The sequence below is a fragment of the Elephas maximus genome, chromosome 18 (genome assembly GCF_024166365.1).
Source record: "Elephas maximus indicus isolate mEleMax1 chromosome 18, mEleMax1 primary haplotype, whole genome shotgun sequence".
In the NCBI taxonomy this organism is placed as follows: Eukaryota; Metazoa; Chordata; class Mammalia; order Proboscidea; family Elephantidae; genus Elephas; species Elephas maximus.
The window spans coordinates 15,638,429-15,660,794 of record NC_064836.1 but is presented as its reverse complement, the minus strand read 5'-3'; the positions used below and the strand labels follow the sequence as shown (position 1 = coordinate 15,660,794).

General features: G+C 42.5%; 1 protein-coding gene across 1 annotated transcript in view; it reads right to left on the bottom strand.

The window, feature by feature from the left end:
* LOC126061726 (uncharacterized) overlaps positions 1-21,222 on the bottom strand; it is a 29,355-nt gene extending 8,133 nt beyond the window's left edge. The window contains exon 1 of the mRNA XM_049858479.1: positions 21,153-21,222. Within this exon, the coding sequence (XP_049714436.1) occupies positions 21,153-21,210 (58 nt within the window). The 5' untranslated portion in view covers positions 21,211-21,222. The remainder of the gene's footprint in view (positions 1-21,152) is intronic.
* Between the last annotated feature and the right edge of the window lie 1,144 nt (positions 21,223-22,366).

The window sequence follows — 22,366 nt, the reverse complement described above, 5'->3', positions numbered from 1 at the left end:
AGGGAAGATACCCATCCCTGACTCCAGCAGCTGCAAACAGTGTGGTCAGCACTAAAATGCTGTATGAATAAAGTGCTATTGGAGCAGTGCGGAAGGGCAAGTGGTGTCTAACTTGGGTGGCCAGGAAGGCATGGAGGAGGTAACATTTGTGCTGGCCCTTGAGAAACAGCAAGGACTCCTATAGGCTGTGCTGAGTCCATGAATATACCAGGTGGAAGGGTGGGGTGAGCAAAGGCATGGAAGTTATATCATTGTCTTAGGCTGGATTCTCTGGAGAAGCAAAACCAGTGAAGCGTGTATATATAGAGAGAGAGAGAAAGAGTGAGAGAGACAGAGATTTATATCAAGGAAATGGCTTGCTCAGTTGTGGGTCAGGCATCAGGCTGGAAGCTTCTCCTGACTCACATAGCTGCAGTGGCTGGTGAACCCAAGATCGGTAAGTACAATGGCAGGTTGTTGGCTCAAGTCCCAAGAACTGGAATTCAGATGATGATGAGCCAAAAGCAAGATCCAGAGAGAGAAAAGCCAGCGAGATTTGCCAGAAAGCCCACATATGTTGGATGCAGACCATACTCCCAAAGAAACGCCTTTCAACTGATTGACTGCTCATAGCAGATCTCATCCTGGAAGAGATTACATTATATCAGATTTCATCATGGGGGTGATTACATCATTACATAATTGCCAAACTACATCACGACTGCCAAGCCACTGAGAATCATGGCCCAGCCAAAATGACACACAACCTTAACTATCACAGTCAACCCCCTGTCAACTTGGCACCTGTACACATCTCCTTAAACCATATATAATCTGTAAGTAAAGACAATTATAAAGTTTACTTGTGCCTAACATGATACAACTAACACGCATACAACCGAAAATGCACTAGACCCTGTTTGCATCTTATATTTTATAAGTGAAGAAAACAAAAATATTTGATACACACATGCAAGGAAGAAATACTCATAACAACTACAGTCCTCATTTCTGCAACTGGTCATGAGGTTGTAGCTGGTATTTAGAACTGCCTTCTTCCACCACCCATTCCATATTCCTTTCACCTGCAGCAAGTACCTCAGCTGGTTGTGGTTCTTTGCCTGGTAGGGTGACCCAAAACTTCATTCTTGAAGAGTCTGGGCCGTTAGTAGTCGTGTTGGAATTGTGTACTGTAGTTTTCCGTTGACTTTAGTCATAGGGCATGGCAGTACTAAGAGACGCCCTAAGGGATTGCCTGCATTCCAGACCTGCTCTTCTTTGCCTTTATTATGTAATATCAGTTCGATTTCTATTTGGTAATAAGGACCAATTGCACCAGACAATATTCTAATTCCCTTCTGTGGCTGTTGATCCAGAGGTATAAGGAGTCAAAGTGGCCAGGTGGCATTCTTAACTTCCAGTTCAACGGAATCAGTGATGTGTCTCAGATGGGCCCTTTCCCCTCTTTGGAACTTAGGCCTTCAGACCCACAGAGCATAGGGTCACAGGGACAGAAAGCAAAACTTTTGTGAGTGAGTCACTAGGGGTAAGAGTGAATGGTACCATTCCCATTTCCACCCCTTGATCTCTGGACCCATGAATCCTGGATATGGGAGAAACAGCACCATATATTGGATACTGTTTTAGAGCATATACAACCTCCTAGAGAACATTGCCCCAACCATGCAAGGTATTGCCACCTAGTTGGAGCCATAATTTTGTCTTTAGAAGGCCATTCTATTGTTCTATCAAACCAGCTGCTTCAGGATGATGGGGAACATGGTAGGACCAGTGAATTCCATAAGGATGGGCCCACTGCTGCACTTCATTTGCTGTGAAGCGAGTCCCTTGATCTGAGGCAATACTGCATGAGATACCACAACAGTGAATAAGGCATTCTGTAAGTCTACAGATAATAGTTTTGGCAGAAGTGTTGTGTACAGGGAAGGAAAACCTGTATCCAGAGTAAGTGTCTATTCCAGTAAGAACAAAATGCTGCACTTTCAATGATGAAAGGGGTTCAACTTTATCAACTTGCCACCGGGTAGCTGGCAGATCACCTCGAGGAGTGGTGCTGTATCGGGAACAGAGTGTTGATCTCTGATGCTAGCAAATTGGGTACTCAGCAGTGGCTGTAGCCAAGTCAGCCTTGGTGAGTGGAAGTCCGTGTTGATGAGCCCATGCATAACTTTCATCCCTGCCACCATGGCCACTTTGTTCATGAGCCCATTGAGCAATGACAGGAGTAGCTGGGGAAAGAGGATGATTTGTTTCCACGGAACGATTCATCCTATCCAGTTGATTGTTAAAATCCTTCTCTGCGGAGGTCGTTTTGTGAGCATTCACATGAGACACAAATGTCTTCACTTCTATAGCCCATTCAGAGACATCTATTCACATACCTCTTCCCCACACGTCCTTTTCTCCAATTTTCCAATCATGTTCTTTCCAAGTCCCTGACCATCCAGTCAAACCATTGGCACGGCCCATGAATCAATATACAATCGCACATCTGGCCATTTCCTCTTCCAAGCAAAGTGAACAACCAGGTGCACTACTTGAAGTTCTGCCCATTGGGAGGATTTCCTTCACCACTGTCCTTCAGGGGGGTCCTACAATGGGGCTATAGTGCTGCCACTGTCCACTTTGAAGTGGTGCCTGCATATCACGCAGAACCATCTGTAAACCAGTGATGAGCTTTCTTTTCCCTAGTCAACTGATCATAAGGAACTACCAGTGAGGCTATAGATGCAGACAGGAGTGAAGGCCATGGGTATTTGGGCCCCTTCTTCATGCAACTTACTTGTGCCTTCAGGTCTTTGTTGGGCCCAATCTCATATATGCCACTTCCATTTAATGATGGAGTGCTGCTGTGCATGTCCAACTTTATGGCTCTGTGGGTCAGACAACACCCAGTTCATGATGGGCAACTCAGCCTTCATGGTGACTTGGTGGCCCATGGTTAAGCGTTCAGTCTATACTAAGGACAAGTAACAAGCCAAAATCTTTCTCAAAAGGAGAGTAGTTATCTGCAGATGATGGCCGGGCTTTGCTCCAAAATCCTAAAGGTCTGCCCATGATTCACCAGTAGAGTCCTGCCAAAGACTCTCTCATAGATTGAATTGTGCCCCCGCAAAATATATGTCAACTTGTTTAAGCCATGATTCCCAGTATAGAGTGATTTTGTGATTTTCCTATGTGTTATAAATCATAATCTCTACCTGTGATTAAAGAGGATTAGGGTGAGATGTAACACCCTCACTCAGGTTGCATCTCTGATCCAGTGTAAAGGGAGTTTCCCTGGGGTGTAGCCTGTGTTACCTTTTATCCCACAAGAGATAAAAGGAAAGGGAAGCAAGCAGAGAGTAGGGGACCTCATACTACCCAGAAAGCAGCATCAGGAGCAGAGCACATTATTTGGACCTGGGGTTCCGATGCGGAGAAGCTCCTAGTCCAGGGGAAGATTGATGACAAAGACCTTCCTCCTGAGCCGATAGAGAAAGCCTTCCCCTGGAGCTGATGCCCTGAATTTGGACTTCTAGCCTACTAGACTGTAAGAGAATAAATTTGTTTGTTCAAGCCATTGACTTGTGGCATTTCTGTTACAGCAGCACTCAATGACTAAGACTTCAAACAGCATCTCTATCTGCCACTGACACCTCAAGCACCATTGGATCAGCCAGATCATACGGAGTAACTGGCAGAGTTGCTTGCACGGCATCCTGAAACTGTTTCAGAGCCTTCTCTTGTTCTGGGCCCCACACAAAACTAGAAGCTTTTCGAGTCACTTGATAAATAGGCCAGAGTAGCACATCCAGATGAAGAATATGTTGCCTCCAATACCCAAAGAGGCTCACCAGGCATTGTGCCTCCTTTTTAATTGTGGAATGAGCCAGATGCAATAACTTATCCTTCACTTTAGAAGTACCTCAATATGCCCCAAGCCACTGTATGCCTAGAAATTTCACTGAGGTGGATGGCTCCTGAATTTTTGTCAGATTAATTTCCCACCCTCTAGCACGCAAATGTTTTAGCAACATGTCCAGAATCATTGAACGTCTTCCTTACTAGGTCCAATCAGCATAATGTCATCAAGGTAATGGACCAGTGTGACATCTTGTTGAAGAGAAAGGTGATCAAGGTCCCTTTGGACTAAATTATGACATAGGCTGGAGAGTTGATACAGCTCTGAGGAAGGACACTGAAGGTGTATTGCTGGCCTGACCAGCTGAAGGCAAACTGCCTCTGGTTGGTCCTCAAAACAAGTATGGAGAAAAAGGCATTAACCAGATCAATGGTTGCAGGCCAGGTATCAGGAGATGTATTAATTTGCTCAAGCAATGGAACTACATCTGGAACAGCAGCTGCAATTGGAGCCACCCACTTAGTTAAATTTTCAATAATCCACTGTCATTCTCCAAGATCCATCTGTTTTTTGCACAGGTCAAATAGGCCAGTTGAATGGGGTTGTGGTGGGAATCAACACTCCTGCATCTTTCAAGTCCTTAACGGTGGCACTAATCTCTGCAATCCCTCCAGGAAAGTGGTATTGCTTTTGGTTTACTATTTTCCTAGGTAGGGACAATTCTGGTGGGTTTCCACTTAGCGTTTCCTACCATTATAGCCCTTATTCCACATATCAAGGGTCCAATGGTACATTCTGCCAGTTGCTGAGTATGTCTATTCCAATTACGCATTCTGGAACTGGGGAAATCATTACAGGATGGGTTTGGAAACTGGCTGAACCTACTGTGAGATGGACATGAGCTAACTCTCCGTTAATAACATGACCTCCATAAACTCCCACTATGACTGGTGGACCACAGTAACATTTTGGGTCTCCTGGAATTAGTGTCAGTTCAGAGCCAGTACCCAGTAATCACAGAAAAGTCTGATTATTTTCTTTTCCCCAGTGAACAGTCACTCTTGTAAAAGGTCATAGATCCATATAGGGAAGCCTGAGAGAAAGATTTACAGTGCAAATTTTTGTCAGCATATTGGAGTCTTTTCTCCAAGGGACCCACCTCCACTTCATTCAAGGAGTTGTGAGTCTGTAAACTCACTCAAGTCTGGGAATTGATTGAAGTGATCTAAGTTAGACTGCCGTTCAGTTGACCTAGAATTCTTATGCTTGTACAGATCAAGTAAATATTTAGTAGATTTCCTATCTGTTCCACTCGTAGGGACACCATGACTAAGTAGCCAATGTCATAATTCCATACGAGTCAGGCTATTCTGATTACTGCTCTGACTTCTCTGTCCATTACAGTAACCATACCCTCATTGTCTTTGTTGATTTAGTGCCACCACTTGGCCCCTACTACTGCAGGGTCCAATCAGCCCCAATGTAGTTAGGTGTCTTAATGCTGTTAGGGCAGCTGCTGTCAAATCTGACTTACATAACTTAGCAATCATAGCAGTCTTCAAGGATGCTGTGGCTCCCTTCACAAATTTGTTCCTCCTCTGGGCACTCCACATGTGGGTCTTGGGTCTAACCGAATAAGTCTACCCTAACATACCAATTTCCCTAAGCCTTTGGATACCTTCTTTTATGGTATACCAAGGCAGGTCTAGCACTTCAACTTGATTTAGTTTAAGCCACTGCATAATCCATGCTTCAGCAAAACAACCAAATAAACTATTAGATCCTTTCCTAACCTCTTGAGCTGAAACATTGAATAAAGAATTTGTGCTTAGTGGGCCCATATCAATAAAATCAGACTGATGCAGCTTTATGTTCCTTGTACCATTATCCCACACCCTTAGTAGCCATTCCCACACATATTCCCCAGATTTCTGTTTGTACATATTTGAAAAGTCAAGGAGTTCTTTTGGAGCATAGCATACCTCCTCCTGCGTCACACTTTGTACTTCACCTTTTGGGGTTCACTGGGACTTAAGTTTACTTATAGGTCTAGAACCAAAAAGGTGTGGTAGGAATGTGTTTTGGAACATTCAGCAATGTCTTGTAAGGCATCTGCCTCAGCTGATGCACCAGGTGATGACTTAGACACCACCCCCTGCCCCAAGTGATATCTCAGACAAAGGCACTTCAGATAGCTGGGTTAATCTCATTAGATGGGGGTGGAGGGGCTAATGATTTTGTCGGCAGAAGCCATTCAACAGAACTTAGGGGCTCAGTGTCCCCAGCTTCCTGATTATCTGTCCATTTGTCCCCATACCAAGTTTCAGAATCCCATTTCTTCCCAATTAGTGCCATCAACATGGAGGAGATTCCATTATATCAGATCTCATCATGGAGGTGATTATATCATTGCATAGCTGCCAAACTACATCCTAACTGCCAAACCACTGAGAATCATGGCCTGGCCAAGTTGACATACAACCATAACCATCACAAACATGCAGTCATTTGTTCCTCAATGAACATCTGAAACCACTGATAAAAGAAGGTGCACTGGGCACCTGAGGGTGAAGGGAAGGTGTCACCTAGGTTGGGGGAAGGAAGGAAAGAACCTAGGAAGACAGCTCATGAAGAAGACTCAAGCAACTTACATGACAAGATCATGTCTGATTTGACTCTCTACCCAGCACCTGGCCAGTGCCTAGAGAGTACAACAGGCACTCAATAAATGCTCGATGACAGAATGGAAGATTGCACACACTTCTTTGGTCCAGACTGGCCACAGACGTGCTGCTGTTATCAAGCAGGGCCATCAAGAACAGAGAGGAGGAGGATGTTCAAGTAAACTTCCTCTGAAGTACATACTCTCACCGTTTCTGGGACTTTAAGTAGTTTTTTGACTGTTTTTTTGCAAAATTTCATTTCTCAAAATAGAAATCCTGTACCCACTTGAGGTTTGTTACAGAGTTATTTGTTGGCTGAGGGTTGCTTTAAAGATCACCTTCAAGTTTTCAGTTTGCACGGTGGCTTATTTGCAAACCTCAAGCAATTACCTCAACATTTGGCTTCCTAAGCAAATTAGAACGTCAGCCAGAGGATATGTGAAATCAGCAACTGTCCACAGGTGGCTTAAGAAGACCTGACCCCAGATTCAAGGGAATTACTGATCTTTACTAACTCTGCACATAACCTTCTTTTGATCTAAAAAAAAAAAAAAAAATCACAAATTTTTTAAGAAAGAAAGTACATTTTATTAAGAACCAAATGGAAATTTCATGAGCATCTCATTACCTCATTTACTACTCAGAACTGGAGACACCTCCTGTGGTCTCCATACTTATCCGCAATTGCAGGTGAGGTGACCGAAGGTTACTGGAAGTGGTAAGTGACTTGCCTAAGGTCACAAATAGCAAACAGTGTGACCAGCATCCAAAAACAGGTCTCACAATCCCTTGGGTACCCTCTTTTTACTACACAGGTTGTTCCCAGGCATGTGGATGCACTTTCTTAACTCCAAGGGTCACGTAAATTTTCAGAGCAGCTAAGAACAGTTGTTCAGGTTGTTTATTGCTCAAGTGCACGAGATCTAAGGAGACTATGTGCATCACAGACGTAATTATGACATTGAACATTTTTCTTTTTTTTTTGTAACTGTTGGCTACAAAGGTAGGTGGTTTATATTCTTTTTATAATAATTTCTGTCAGGTAGCAATAAAATGTTTTATTTAACAAAAAACCATTTATTATGGCAATACTATGACAGATGGAAAAGGAGAGACTTTTTCTAACAGGGTTGACACAAAATTGCGTTCAGAAGTTGAAGCAGAATGAATTTGATAAAGGCCTTTAGACATAAATATCTACCATAACTTCTACTTCTAAATAAGGAGTTGCTTTTCCAAATGTTATTTTGATTTTTATCTAATTTTGTTAAATTCCCTGTTAGCATTTGTGTACTGGCTAAATCTGAAGTTTTATATTACAATTTGTATTATCTGCCTAAATGGTAGGTCTGAGTTCCTAATTTACAAGATTTTCATTACAACATAACCACTTTTGTAGTAGTTAATGTTCATTTACTGTTATGTATCCACTAAGTAATTATTTTATATTCATAAACTAGAGTCTACTGCTATTCATTGAACTGCTAATTATATCATGTTGCTGTTGTTGTTGGGTGCCCTTGAGTCAATGCAACCCCATGTAAGAGTAGACCTGCCCACCGGATGTCCTAGGCTGCCATCTTTATGGAATTATACCATAGCTATTGTTTATGGGTCAAGGAAGTTTCTTCAGGAAAGGTATTAGCTGCTGTTAAAATTTCATGACTTATTACATATTATTTTTTTAGTTATATATTTTAAGTTAAAATATTATTTCTTCCAAGAAAATGGAAAGAAAACAAGATACTGAACCAAAAACAGAAAATAAAGAACTGGTTAGGTAAGAAATGAAATAAAACAATTTGAACCATTGAATAAATTTTGAGAGAAAAACGCAGAATGCCAAAAGAAAATGAAGTTCAGTGAACATGTCACAGCAATGAACAAGATGCCAATTTACCTTCTAGTTCCATTGTCAACCATAACCTATGGATTTCTAGAAAAAATGCAAAGAATCCAAACATGGTCATGCAACTTGAATATAAAACAAAGGCGAACTCTTTTGAAAATTATCCACCTCCAGTTTGGCCCAATTAACAAAGAATGTTTGCCTCAGGAATAGTGCTGTTATAAATAATTACCTATACAGTTAAGCTAAAGCACAGATGAGAACATTAAGTGGCAGCGAGCTAAATTAATGGTGATGAAACAATATGGGTAGAGATAGTGAGAATGGCGACACAGTGTGAAGAATGTAACCAATATCATTGAACTGTTCTTACAGAAATTGTGAATGGACATACGCGTGGTTGTATATATTACCACCAGAAATTAATAAAATATTAAAAAATAATTATCCACCTCAAGTAAGACATTTTAACTTTACAAAAGATGATACACGTTGGAAGTTTTTGGAAATATAATGAACAAAAATTTTTCCAAATGGTGGGGGAAAAAAATCCCCCGAGTCTCATTAAAAAAAAAAACAACCCAGTGCCATCGAGTCGATTCCGATTCATAGCAACCTAGAGTCTCATTATTTTATTATAATTCAAAGCCTTCTGCAAGTTGTCTAGGTTGTCCACTCTTTGAGAATAAAAAAGTGAAGAAGAAAATTAGAAAAGGAGAAAAGATTGGGAACACTTAGCACCTATTTTTCAGTAAACATGAAGAAAGAGAAATGAACGTTGACAGTAGTGCGAAGTATTAAAATTTCTGATCTGATTTGAAAAATATGTAATCATTGGTGCTATAAAACAGATTCTATATGAAGGGGAAAATACTGGCATGCTGCTGTTGAACACACAATATACACTATTCTGTTTTTGGCAAGACAATATCTGGCATTCAGAGATCAGCTGAGAAAATGTGTGAGCATGACAACCAGAGTTTTTTCATTTCCAGAAGTCAGAGACGATTAATAGCACTGTGGCAGAACGTGGATGCAGAATACAAATACAGACACCACGTAACGTTACACAGTAGCTATCAGATAACATGAAAAATCAAATAATTAAAATTATAGCAGATTTGCTGACTGAAATCATTTTGAAGATTGCAAGAAATGCCAAATATTATTTAGTTATAAAAAGGAGGTACATCTCTTAACATAAGCCAATAATCTTAAACCAATTTTTTAGATTTGTAATTTTTCGAAATGTTAGTATTTCTATACATAAGCATTTTTAAATGTTTTCCCAGTAAAGGAAAGGATGACACAGATTTTCAATAGACTACCAACAAAAACTGAATGGAGCCCGTAATAATTTGAGGGGGTAGGGATACAACGATGATAAAAAAAAAAAAAAAAATCAGAGACAAATTTAATGGATTTCAACAAAAGATCCCCAAAATGTTCTAAGGCTGCCCATTCTATCAACCTAAAACAAAAACAAACAAACAAATAAAAAAACCCAAACCCGCTGCCATCAAGCTGATTTTGACCAAGACAGAGCAGAGCTGCCCCATAGGGTTTCCAAGACTGCAAATCTTTACAGAAACAGACTGCCACATCTTTCTTCCACGGAGAAGCTGGTGGGTTCGAACCACCGACCTTTCGGTCAGCAGCCAAATGGTTAACCGCTTTGCTAACAGGACTCCCTCTTCAAACCTAGTAGTGAACAATATAGCAAAAAGTTCTTTCAGCACCCACTGAATTCTGTTATATCATCCAAGAACTATGCAATTACTTTTTGACATTAGCAAAATGTTGCAGTGTACTGAAAAGCAGAGTAATCAAACACAAATTTGAAACTATTGTCAAATACATCATGGAAAAGGTCAACTTGAAACTACTGTGACCCTAAAAACTCAGGGGCAGTATGGAATGTTCTTTAGAAATCTAATGAAGATATAGATTCCAGAACACAAGCCAAAGGTATACTTATGAAAATATATACTTTTCCCCCATCTGTTTTGTGTGTGTGTGTGGTGAACACATACACCTACACAAATTGTATAATTTCTGCATGTCTAATTCAGTGCCAAGGATTACATTCTTCAAGTTGTGCAAGCATTCTCCATAGCCTTTTCTGAATGAAAATAGATACAAGAATATTTGCTCAATACTAATTTGGCATGATATTTGAAGTAAAATGTATGAAAACATAAATATCAAAATAAGAAAAACCCAAAAGGTAATGTATATAATGTTCTTGAAATATCTATGGAATTAAGAAACTCTTAGGGAACTTTTTTTTTAGGGAAAATCAAACAAACAAAAACAGTGGTGATATTTATGAATTTTATATTGAAGCTAAACAAATTGTAGTCTCTTAACATTGATGCCATGGTCCCTGGGTGGCGAAATTAGTTGTGCTCAACTAATACCCTAAAAAAGTTTGGCAGTTTGAACCCACCCAGCAGCGTCATGAAAGAAAGTTTCTGTAAAGATTACAGCCGAGAAAACATTATGGAGTGGTTCTACTCTGTAACGCATGGGGATCACTATGAGTCAGAATCAATTAGATAGCGGCAGGTTTTGTCTGGTTTGACATCGATGTCAGCTTTCTCAAAATAGAAAATGCAACAAAAAGGAAAGCTAAGACTCCTTTCAACTATGAATCCTACAGCCCATCCTTCTGCATTCCAAAGGTCAGTATCAAAATCATTTTTTCTTCTATATTGGAAACAGCAATATCTCTTTAAAAGAAAGGTTTATGATACTCAAAGAATATCATGACCGTTTCAGTGTAATTTGAAAAAATTATAATAAATGTGAGCTTTTGCAACTATAAAAATATATGATCGAAACTCAGCAACAATAAAAAGTGTGATGACAAGGAGATATTGATGTAAGAAGAATGGAATCCTTAAGTCAAATTACAAGAAGGAGAAATTCTGAAGTCGATTTCTAAAATCTAGTTGCCTCCTGTGAAGTGCCACAGTATGTGTGCACATATTTGCAGAAATAATAAGCTGACAGAGTTTACTAAAACCGTTGTAGTCCTCAGGATATAGTAACCCGGACAAGATCACTCACAGGTGGAAAATGCAGCCTCTCACTTTTAAAACTTATAAAAAGCTGGTAGTATCCACAATGCCACAGAAAAGACTGCCAAATCCAGTGATCGTTTTTATAGAAAATACCATATTGGAATAAGCAAGTATTGAAATCGCCCTAGAGAATTTTGTTCCCATGAAAATTAGAGCTGAAGCTATGTTACAACAAATTATTCGATCCCGGGGGTTTTGAGTTCTTCATTACCGTGTCTGAAGACATTAATTTTCTATTACTTTGCATACAATAATTTCATTATATAATTTTATGTGGAACCAGCTTCTGTTTGCTTCATTCTTGCCGAAGCATAGGATTTCCTAGGTGTTGCTCTCTTACCTGCTCACCTCCTCACGGGCGTGCTAGCAGCCGGCGGTAACCCTGTGCCTGCTAGTGACTTGTTCAAATGTGGCAGAGCAAAAGGCCAGCGGGGGGACCATCTAGTTCTGTACTACGTGAGAGTTGCCTAGTGCATGTAACTATGTGCGTGAATTTGCCTGACTACCTCAGGGTAGTGTCCAAATGTTAAAAACCAGTTGCCATCGAGCCGATTATGGCCCCCAGTGACCCTATGTGTGTCAGAGCAGGGCAGTGCTCCATAGGGTTTTCGATGGCCAATTTTGTTTGTTTGTTCGTTTGTTTGTTTTTGTGCCTTAGGTGAAGGTTTACAGAGCAAATTAGTTTCTCATTAAACAATTAATACACATATTGTTTTGTGGCATTTGTTACCAACCCTGCAACATGTCAGCATTCTCCCCCTTTTCTATTTGTCCAGCTTTCCTGTCCCCTCCTGCCTTCTAGTCTTTGCCCCTGGGCTGCTGTGCCCCTTTTGGCTTGTTTTGTTTTATACACCTGTCTAATCTTTGGCTGAAGGGTGAACCTCAGGAGTGACTTCAGTACAGAGTTAAAAGGGTGTCTAGGGGCCGTACTCTCGGGGCTCCTCCAGCCTCTGTCAGACCGGTAAGTCTGGTGGTTTTTTTGTGTGTGTGTGAGTTAGAATTTTATTCTACATTTATCTCCAGCTCTGTCCAGGACTCTCTACCGTGATCCGTCAGAGCAGTCAGTGGTAGTAGCCGGGCAGCATCTAGCTGTGCTGGCCTCAGTGTGATGGAGGCTGTGGTAGTTGTGGTCCCTTAGTTCTTTGGACTAATCTTTCCCTTGAGTCTTTGGTTTTCTTCATTCTCTCTTGCTCCAGACTGGGTGGGACCAGAAGACATATCTTAGATGGCTGCTCACCAGATTTTTTGACCCCAGAGGCTACTCAGCAAAGTGGGATGTAGAACATACTCCTTATAAACTATGTTATTCAACAGATGATTTTTTGGAAGTAGATTGCCAGGCCTTTCTTCCAAAGTGTCTCTGGGTAGATTTGAAACTCCAACCTTTGATTAGTAGCCAAGCACTTAACCATTTGCCTCTCCAGAAATCCACTGCCATAGAGTCCATTCTGACTCATGGCAACCCCGTGTATTACAGAGTGGAACTACTCCACAGGGTTTTCTTGGCTGTAATCTTTATGGAAGCAGATCGCCAGGTCTTTCTTCTATGGTGCTGCTGGAAGGGTGATTCAAACCGCCAGCCTTTAGCTTGTGCCACCTGGGGCATTTTGCACCACCCAGGGACTCTGCAGACACCTTGCCTAGGCATGTAAGGGCCCTGCCCACCTCTCCAGCCTTGTCTCTTAGCAGTTCTTCTTATATGCAGTGCTGCAGCCAACGTGAGCTTCTTGCAGTTTCTCAGTACCCTGTGCTCGTCCTTGCCTGTATACCCCCTACCCCCACTCCCATCCTCAACTCTTCCACCTCCCATAAGCCTTCCCTGGCCTCTCCATATGGGTGTCCACCTACTCTTCCATCAGGACCAAGCCAAGATGCCCTCTCCTCCAGGAAGCCTTCCCTTCCCAATCACCACCCTGAAGGCTAGGCTGGGTGGCCTTCCGCATGGCACTGTAGATCACAGCATTTCTCACGCAGAGCTGCAATCACCTGTTACCGTGTTTATCTTCCCACTAAACTGTGACTCCTCCAGGGAGGAGCGATGGCTCGTCAGTTGTTGACCTTGGTGGCTCAGCAATTGCTGTACACGGTTGTGTTGCCCGACACCTGGCACCAGACTGTTGCTCAGTAAATATTTGGACAAAGACAAAAGCAAATGGACGGATATATACACCTATAAAATGAGTTCTAGAATGCTAATAATCAAAGAAAATAAAATTAAAACAGCAGTTTGAAGCCATTTTTTAGAAAAGAATTAAAACATGCAGCACCAATATACAGTACTTCTCCTTTTCCTAAAACTAGCCAGAATCATATTTTTATTGTTTGCAAAAGAAAAAAAATGAAAAAGAAAGGCATTATAAATAATATACCCAACAAGTTATTTTTGCATATATTTCAAAAAGATATGTTTATTCATGTAGCTAAAAACCCTCATACGTTTAATGCTTCTAACAAACAAAACTGCCCATGGTGATTGCTGATTATATCACCCCTCTTTCCATTGACTACATTCAACAGAAAGATTAAACAAAAGAAGTTAAAAGAGATGACTCCAGTTCTACAGAGTAGAACTGCCCCATATAGTTTCCAAGGAGAGGCTGGTGGATTTGAACCACCATCCTTTTGGTTAGCAGCCTTAGCTCTTAACCACTACACCACCAGGGTTTCCTCAGGCCTCAGTGGTTGATAATGATGGGGCGGGGGGGGGCGGGGGGGAGGTGGTTCACAAAGAAAGGGCAGAATGGGACCTAGGACAATGACAGGGAGGGGACTGAGTTGAGAACACCAAGAGCCCTGATACTGGGATAACAGCAGCTTTGAAAAGTGAAGATAGTTTTTAAAAGAAGCATTCAGAGGCTAATGGAATCACCAAAAGGAACCAAAGGCAGTCTGGACATAATTGAGAATTTTGAAAAAATTTCCCATGACACTGAAACTTCTTTTTATACCAGTAGGGCTTCCTTTCTAGTTACAGACCACCTCTCCTTTTGTATATAACGAGCCTCCTGGTTTATCTTGCTGTTCTGACCTCTTTCCGGTAACTTCTGCTTCTTTGAATGGTGAAGCAGCTTTGCTCACAGATATGTGATGTGCGTGGGTTAGGTTCTATCCATCTTCCTATGATTCAATCTTAGAATGCAGTTCAGTAAATGTCATCTTAATCTAATGCACCCAATGCCTAAGCCTTATTTGAATCACTCTGTATGTAGCTCAGGAGCCCTGGTGGCACAGTGGTTTAGAGCTCAGCTGCTAACCAAAAACGGCCAGCAGTTTGAATTCACCTTAGAAACCCTACAGGGCAGTTCTACACTGTCCTATAGGCTCCCTATGGGTCGAAACTGACTCCATGGCAATAAGTTTGGTTTGGTTTTTTGGCATACTTAGCTCAAGGAGCCCTGGTGGTGTAAGGGTAAAGTGTTCAACCGCCAGCTGAAAAGACTGACAGTCCAAACTCACCTAGGGGCAATCAGCTACACTTGAGCCCATCTTTGCAGCCACTGTGTCAATCTGTCTCATTGAAGGGCTTTCGCTTTCACTGGCCCTCTCCTTTACCAAGCATGATGTCCTTCTCCAGGCACTGGTCCCTCCTGATAACATGCCCAAAGTATGTGAAACAAAGTCTTGCCATTCTCGCTTCTAAGGAGCATTCAGGCTGTGCTTCTTCTAAGACAGGCTTCTTCATTCTGGCAGTCCACGATATATTCAATATTCTTCACCAACACCATAATTCAAAGGCATAAATACTTTTTCAGTCTTCCTTATTAAAGTCCAGCTTTTGCATGTATACAGAGTGATTGAAATACCATGAAATACCATGGTTTGGGTCAGGTGTACTTTAGTCCTCAAAGTGACATATTTGCTTTTGAACACTTTTAAAGAGGCCTTTTGCAGCAGATTTACCAATGCAATACATTGTTTGATTTCTTGACTTCTGCTTCCATGGGCCTTTATTGTGGGTCCAAGTAAAATAAAATCCTTAACAACTTCAATCCTTTCTGCATTTATCATGGCATTGCTTATTGGTCCAGTTGTGAGGATTTTGGGTTTCTTTATGTTGAGGTGTAATCCATACTGAAGGCTGTGGTCCTCAAGCTTCATCAAGAAATGGTTCAAGTCCTCTTCACTTTCAGCAAGCAAGGTTATGTTATCCGCATAACGCAGGTTGTTGATGAGTCTTCCTCCAATTCTGCTGCCCCGTTCTTCTTCACAAAGTCCAACTTCTCCAATTATTTTTTCAGCGTACAGATTGCATAAGTGTGGTGAAAGGATACAATCCTGGCACACATCTTTCCTGATTTTAAACCGTTCAGTATCCCCTTATTTTGTTTGAACAGCTACCTCTTGGTCTATGTATAGGTTCTTCATGAGCACAATTAAGTGTTCTGGAATTCCCGTTCTTCAAAATGTTATCCATAATTTGTAACGATCCACACAGTCAAATGCCTTTGTGTAGCCAATAAAAACACAGGTAAACATCTTTCTGGTATTCTCCACTTTCAGCCAGGATGCATCTGACATCAGAAATATCTCTTCTGAATCCAGCATGAATTTCTGCCAACTCCCTGTTGATGTACTGCTGCAGCCATTCTTAAATTATCTTCAGCAAAATTTTGCTTGTGTGTGGTATTAATGACATTGTTTGATAATTTCTGCATTTGTTTTTTTAGGGGGATATAAACAACAAGGTTTAGCAAAGCAGAGTAGCATCACTTTATGTTGTTTTTAGGAGCCCCAGTGGTGTAGTGGTTAAGAGCTGGTCTGCGAACCAAAACATTGGCAGTTCAAATCCACCAGCCGCTCCTTGAAAACCCTATGGGGCAGTTCTATGTCCTATAGTGCTGCTATGAGTTGAAATCGACTCGATGGCATCTAACAACAACAAAATTCTTACCATCAAAGCTGGAGTCCCTGGGTGGCACAGAGAGTTAAGCACTCAGCTGCTACTTGAAACTTTGGTGGTTTGAATGCACCCAGAGGTGCCTCAGAAAGAAAAAAGATCTCAGCCATTGAAAAGCCTATGGAGCACAGCTCTACTCTGAAACATACAGGATCACCATGAGTAGGGAGTGACTTGATGGCAACTGGCTTTGTTTTGGTTTTTAACCATCAAAGCTCCTACCTGAAAGTTTTAGTTATCTTCCAGAGGTCTTTACTATGGACGTCACAGGAAGAATTAGTTTGAAGTTAACCTATATGCCTTGGCAATCTCTGTTTGCCAACATGTTGAAAGATCTTTAAAGGTGTTTGTTTTCCTGAAGTAACCCAATGAGGCTTTTGTTAATACAAATCATTTTCCTCCCTTCATTGACAGTTACACAATGCTGAGCATGGATCCTGGAATGGAAGTTATGGAATGCTTTGAACAATAAACAGGCACTTGCTGCTAACAAAACCAACCAAACCAGCTGCCATCAAGTTGATCTCCACTCATGGTGACCCCATGTGTGTCAGGGTAGAACTGTGCTCTCCAGAGGTTTCGATGACTGATATTTAGGAAATAGATCTCCAGGCCTTTCTTCCAAGGCACCTCTGGTGGACTGGAACCTCCAACCTTTCAGTTAGCAGCTGATTGCATTAACCCCTTGCACCACCCAGCAATTCCTCCTGCCAATAGACTTACTTTAAAAATGACAACCACTGTGAAACGGGTTTTCAAATCCTTACTAACAGGTCTTTCTCCCCCCAACCCTGCCCCCCCACCCCACCTTCAAATAGCAGAACCAAGTTTCCAAGGGAGATAGCTAAAGGATGTGTTCCCTGACCCATTTTTAACATCAAGCCTCAAAGACAAGCCATGGCTTTGCCATGTTGTACAGAGAAAAATCACTATTTGTCCTGAAATCCATTTAGAAGAACTAATTACTGCTGGACACTTAGATTACCCTCTGGAGATCTGAAACAAGAAATGGCAACTCATTTGGAAGATTAATCACCATAGGCCTTCTCAGCAGCAATCAGCAGGCTTTGAATAAAGAGGTTTGAGTTAAGGCCTGAACTGGGGGTGAGGGAGTTAGAGGGCTCCGCTGCCTTTAGACGAATCAGGGACTCCGCTGGGAAGAGCCAGCAGGCTGGACTGCGTTTGCTCTTTGCCTTCAGCTTTTTGAAAAAGGGTGAGGCTCTCAGAGTCCTAAAGAGAGGGTTCCTGAGGTGCCCCAGCTTTGACACCACTCTGATAAAATGGCTTTTCAGGGAAGATTAATACACAGACTTACAAAAGGACTCGGCGCTGTTCTCAGATCTGCTAACCAGACAGTGAGGATTTCTGGTCATTAAAGCAACCAGGCCAGACTGCAGTGCCCCAGCCTGCACCGTGTGAAACCGCTCCGGAAGGCGCCTGCTGGGCCGGGGGCCACCCAAAGTCCCTAATCCTTGAAAAGGAGCCTGGGGTTTTCTGCCCACCCACATGACACGAACACGCTGCTTCGTCCACCGTGTTTTCAGCATGGCCAACAGAAGTCTGGGCATGAGAAAATAACAGGTTCTCAGTTGATTTAAAAAGAAAAAAACTTATTTAGAAAAAAAAAAAAAAAAACCCTCTAATGCCGGGTGTAACCCACTGGGGATGAAGCTACAAAGGCAGCCTAATCTGGCTTTTCCCCAGCCAGCAGGGGTCCCAAGCTGTAAAGGCTCTTTCGTTTTATGAAGAGAAAACCCGTTCCAGAGATGGGAAGCTACTTGTCTCACGCCACTTAGTAAGTTAGGGGCCAAGCCAGGACTACAATGTGCCCAGGTGTTGCTCCTTGAATAATCCAAAAACATGTGATAACCGGTAAATCACCCTCGGGTCTCCTTAAGGATCACTGTCCATGTGCAGGCACAATAGGACACGCAGGTCAGTGAAGGAACCCCCGTAAGCCCATTTTAAATGATGTGAAATAAAGCCAAGTGCTACTCATGGGGAAAACTTGCCCTTGAGTCAGGAAGGCCAGGTTGAGTCCTGACTCCACGCCTCTTACTAGATGGCTGATCTTGGGCAAGTTACAGGAACTCTCTGAGCCTCGGTTTCTTTATCTGAAAAAATATACGTAGAGAAAACAGTGCCTACCTCACAGGGCTGTCACAAAAGCAAATTTAAAGAGAGAACGTGGAAAGCCGGTAGCCCGGGTGCTGATAAATGTTAGTTGCCCTCCTGCTTGCTGCGCCCTGACTTCCTGGGCCCTAGAGCAAAGGTGGATTACAGATAAGGCTTAAATGGCATTTGGAACACATTTGCTGTTGACTCATTTGCTAAAGTCTAACCAGTGATTCAACAAATATAAAATACACTGTAGATCCTGCTCTGGCAAATGGAAGATTCTGAGGCTTTAGATGCCAGGGGAGAAGGGCACCTCTAGTCTGGTTAGAGGGAGTCTCTGGGTAGTGCAAACGGTCAAGCACTCAACTACTAGCCGAGAGGTGGGCAGTTCAGACCCAGCCAGAAGCAGCTCAGAAGACAGGCCTGGCAATCTGCTTCCAAAACGTCAGAGTCTTGAAAACCCTTTGGAATTTTCACTCTCACTGAGATGGCCAGGATTTTAAAAAAAAGAAAGAAAGCAAATAACAAATGTTGGCAGGGATATGGAGAAATTGGGGCCCTTATCCATTGCCAGCGGGAATGCAAAATGGTACAGCCATTGTGGAAAACAGTGCGGAAGTTCCTCAAAAAACTTGAACTACCATAACCCATTAAAACCATTGCCGTCAAGTCAATTCCAACTCATAGCGACCCTATAGGATGGAGTAGAACTGCCCCGCAGGGTTTCCAAGGAGTGCCTGGTTGGTTCGAGCTGCCGACCTTTTGGCTGGCAGCTGTAGCACTATGCCACCAGGGTTTCCAAGAACTGCCATATAGAACTACCATATGGCCCAGCAATTCCACTTCTAGGTATATACCCAAAAGACTTGAAAGCAGAGACTCAAAAAGAGATTTGTATGTACACCAGTGTTCATTGCAGCACTATTCACAATAGTCAAAAGGTGGAAACAACATAAATGCCTACCGACAGATGAATGGAAAAACAAAATGTGATACATACATACAATGGAATACTACTCAGCCAGTAACAGAAATGAAGTCTTGATACATGCTACAGTGTGGATGGAGCTTGAAGACATTCTGCTGAGCAAAATAAGCCAAATACAAAGGACAAATATTGTATGACACCACTTATATAAAAAGACAAGAAAAGGCAAATGTATAGAGATCAAAGTTTATTAGTGGTTACAAGGGGTCAGAGGGAGGAGGAAAAGGGGGGTTAACAGAGATGGCAAAATTGCATTAAGAGTAGGTTTGACACAAGTCACATATGTCATTTAAAATTTTCTAGTAGCCACATTAAAAAAAGAGTAAAAAGAAATAGATGAAACTAATTTTAATAGTGTATTTTATTTAACCCAATATATCATAAATATTATAATTTCAACTTGTACTAAGCATAAAAATCATTAATAAGGTATTTTATGTCCTTTCTTCCTGCTAAGTCTTTGAAGTTGGGTGTGCTTTTTACACGTACAGCGAATCCCAATTCCAGTGCTCACGGTAGTGGACAGCACAGGTCTAGACAAGTTCCCATGTGTCGACCACCGTGCTGAGTGCTGGGGGTCTACGAGTCGAGACTAGAGCCTGCTTCCTGCTCTCTGGATCTAGGACAGACGAGGGAAATTCACCCAGTGATAAACACTTGCCTACATGTTCCCAAACTGCTTGTTATGAATTGAATTGTGTCTCCCAAAAATATGTGTTGGAATCCTAACCCCTCTCCCTGTGGATGTAATCCCTTTTGGGAATAGGGTTTTCTTTGTTATGCTGTTGAGGTCATATTGTAGGATGGGCCCTGATTCAGTCACTCACTTCTGAGGACAGAAAGGGCAGTACAGGCTCAGAAGCAATACAGATGGGGAAACTGACGCCATGTGGAAGTCACCACAGAAGCCAGGAAGAGAAGCTGAAAGAGACAAGGGTTTTCCTCTGGGGCAGAAAGAAAGCCTTCCTTTACAGCCAGATCCCTGAGTTCGGACTTCTAGCCTCCTAAACTGTGAGAAAACAAATTAAAACCACTCGTTTGTGGTATTTATTTCTGTTACCACGGCACTAGATAACCAAGACGCTGCCTATCATGAGGCACTAAACCTACAGCTCAATCTTTTTCCTATAAGCCCTAGACATACCTTAATCTCATGGTCCGTATTTCAAATATCCTTTACCATAGATGGCACAAGCAGTTGTCAGATTATGCATCTGAGGTTCGGGCCACACTCAACCTAGGGAGCAGTTCAAGGGAAGGATGGATGCCTCGTTCTCCAATCCCTGTAGGCCTCATAAACCAAAAAATTCATTGCCATCGAGTGGATTCTGACTCATGGTGATCCCACAGGGTCTCTAAGGAGCAGCTGGTGGATTCAAAGTGCCAACATTTTGGTTAGCAGGTGTAGCTCTTAACCACCGTGCCACTGGGGATCCACGGGCTTCATACCAAGCCCATTGCTGTTGAGTCGATTCCGACTCATAGCAACCCTATAGGACAGAGTCGAACTGCCCCATGGAGTTTCCAGGGAGCGACTGGTGGATTCAAACTGCCAGCATTTTGGTTGGAGGCTGTAGTACTTAACCACTTACTGCACCAGGGTTTCCATAGGCCTCATAGTGCTTACTTTATACTGGATAAGCCCAGATTCTAGACAAGTAAGAAAGAAACTGAAAGAGAAGTCTCAGTCTGAGGTGGAAAACTTACCTGTCCCCTGGACCAGCAGCAGCAACAGCAGTGGGAGGAATACCCTGAGAGGAGCCATTCGTGCTGAAGAGGCAGCGGCCCTCTGCCTGCTGCCCCTGCCCCACCCCTGGGCCTTCTTTCCCTTGCCCCTCCCTTGAGAGCTTCTTCATTTCCTCTGCTGCTTGGCTCAGCTCAGAGGGAGACTCACTAGCTGCTGAAATGACAAGCCAGTGCCTTGCAGAGCAATCTCCATGCTGTGCAGGCTTGGCCCTCAGCAAAACCACACAGCCGAGGAGACTTGCTCTAGATACCCTAGCATTTTGGGAAACCCGTTCCTCCTTCCCATAAACCCCACTCCTACCCCAGCCCTAAGGTCCTTCCTTCGCTATTCCTGCCAAGAAATTAAATCATACTAAAGAGTTCATGACTCAGTGGACATCCTTTCTGGGGATATTTGCATTTTTAAAAGACTAAACAATAATAGAAGGGGTATCAAACCAGACTCACGGCGACCCGGTGTGTGTCAGAGTAGAACTGTGTTCCATAGGGTTTTCAGTGCCTGAGTTTTCAGAAGTAGATGGTCAGGCTTTTCTTCTGAAGCTCCTCCGGGTGGGCTCAAACCGCCAACCTTTCAGTTAGCAGCTGACCGTATTAACCATTTGTACCACGCAGGGCCTCTATTGAGTGCTTACTGTGTGCCAGCACTGTGCTAAGAAGATAATGCTCCACCCAAAGGAATGACCAGACAACGGAGGACTCTCAGGCATGGTGACACCAAGTGGAACAGAGGTATCTACCTGGTGCTTTTTGTTTGTTTGTTTTTTAGCTTTTCAAACTTAGAGTCATCTTCTTTGTTTAGGGCTTGGGCGATGGGAGTAGAGGAATTAAGTTTGTTTTCACTTATAACAGTATTTATTGATTACTTGCTCTGAGCTGGAAACCCTGGTGGCACAGTGGTTAAGTGCTAAGGCTGCTAACCAAAAGGCTGGCAGTTCTAGTCCACCAAGTGCTCCTTGGAAACTCTATGGGGCAGTTTCTACTCTGTCCTAAAGGGCCGCAATGGGTCAGAATCGACTCGATGGCAGTGGGTTTTTTTTTTTTTTTTCCCGTTACTCTGAGCCAGGCACTGAGCTGGGTGCTGGGGAGACAGCAGTGAACAAGACAAGCAACTCTCTGCCCTCTGGGAGCTCACAATACAGTGGGGGAGACGGGCACTAAACAAACAAAAGATGTTG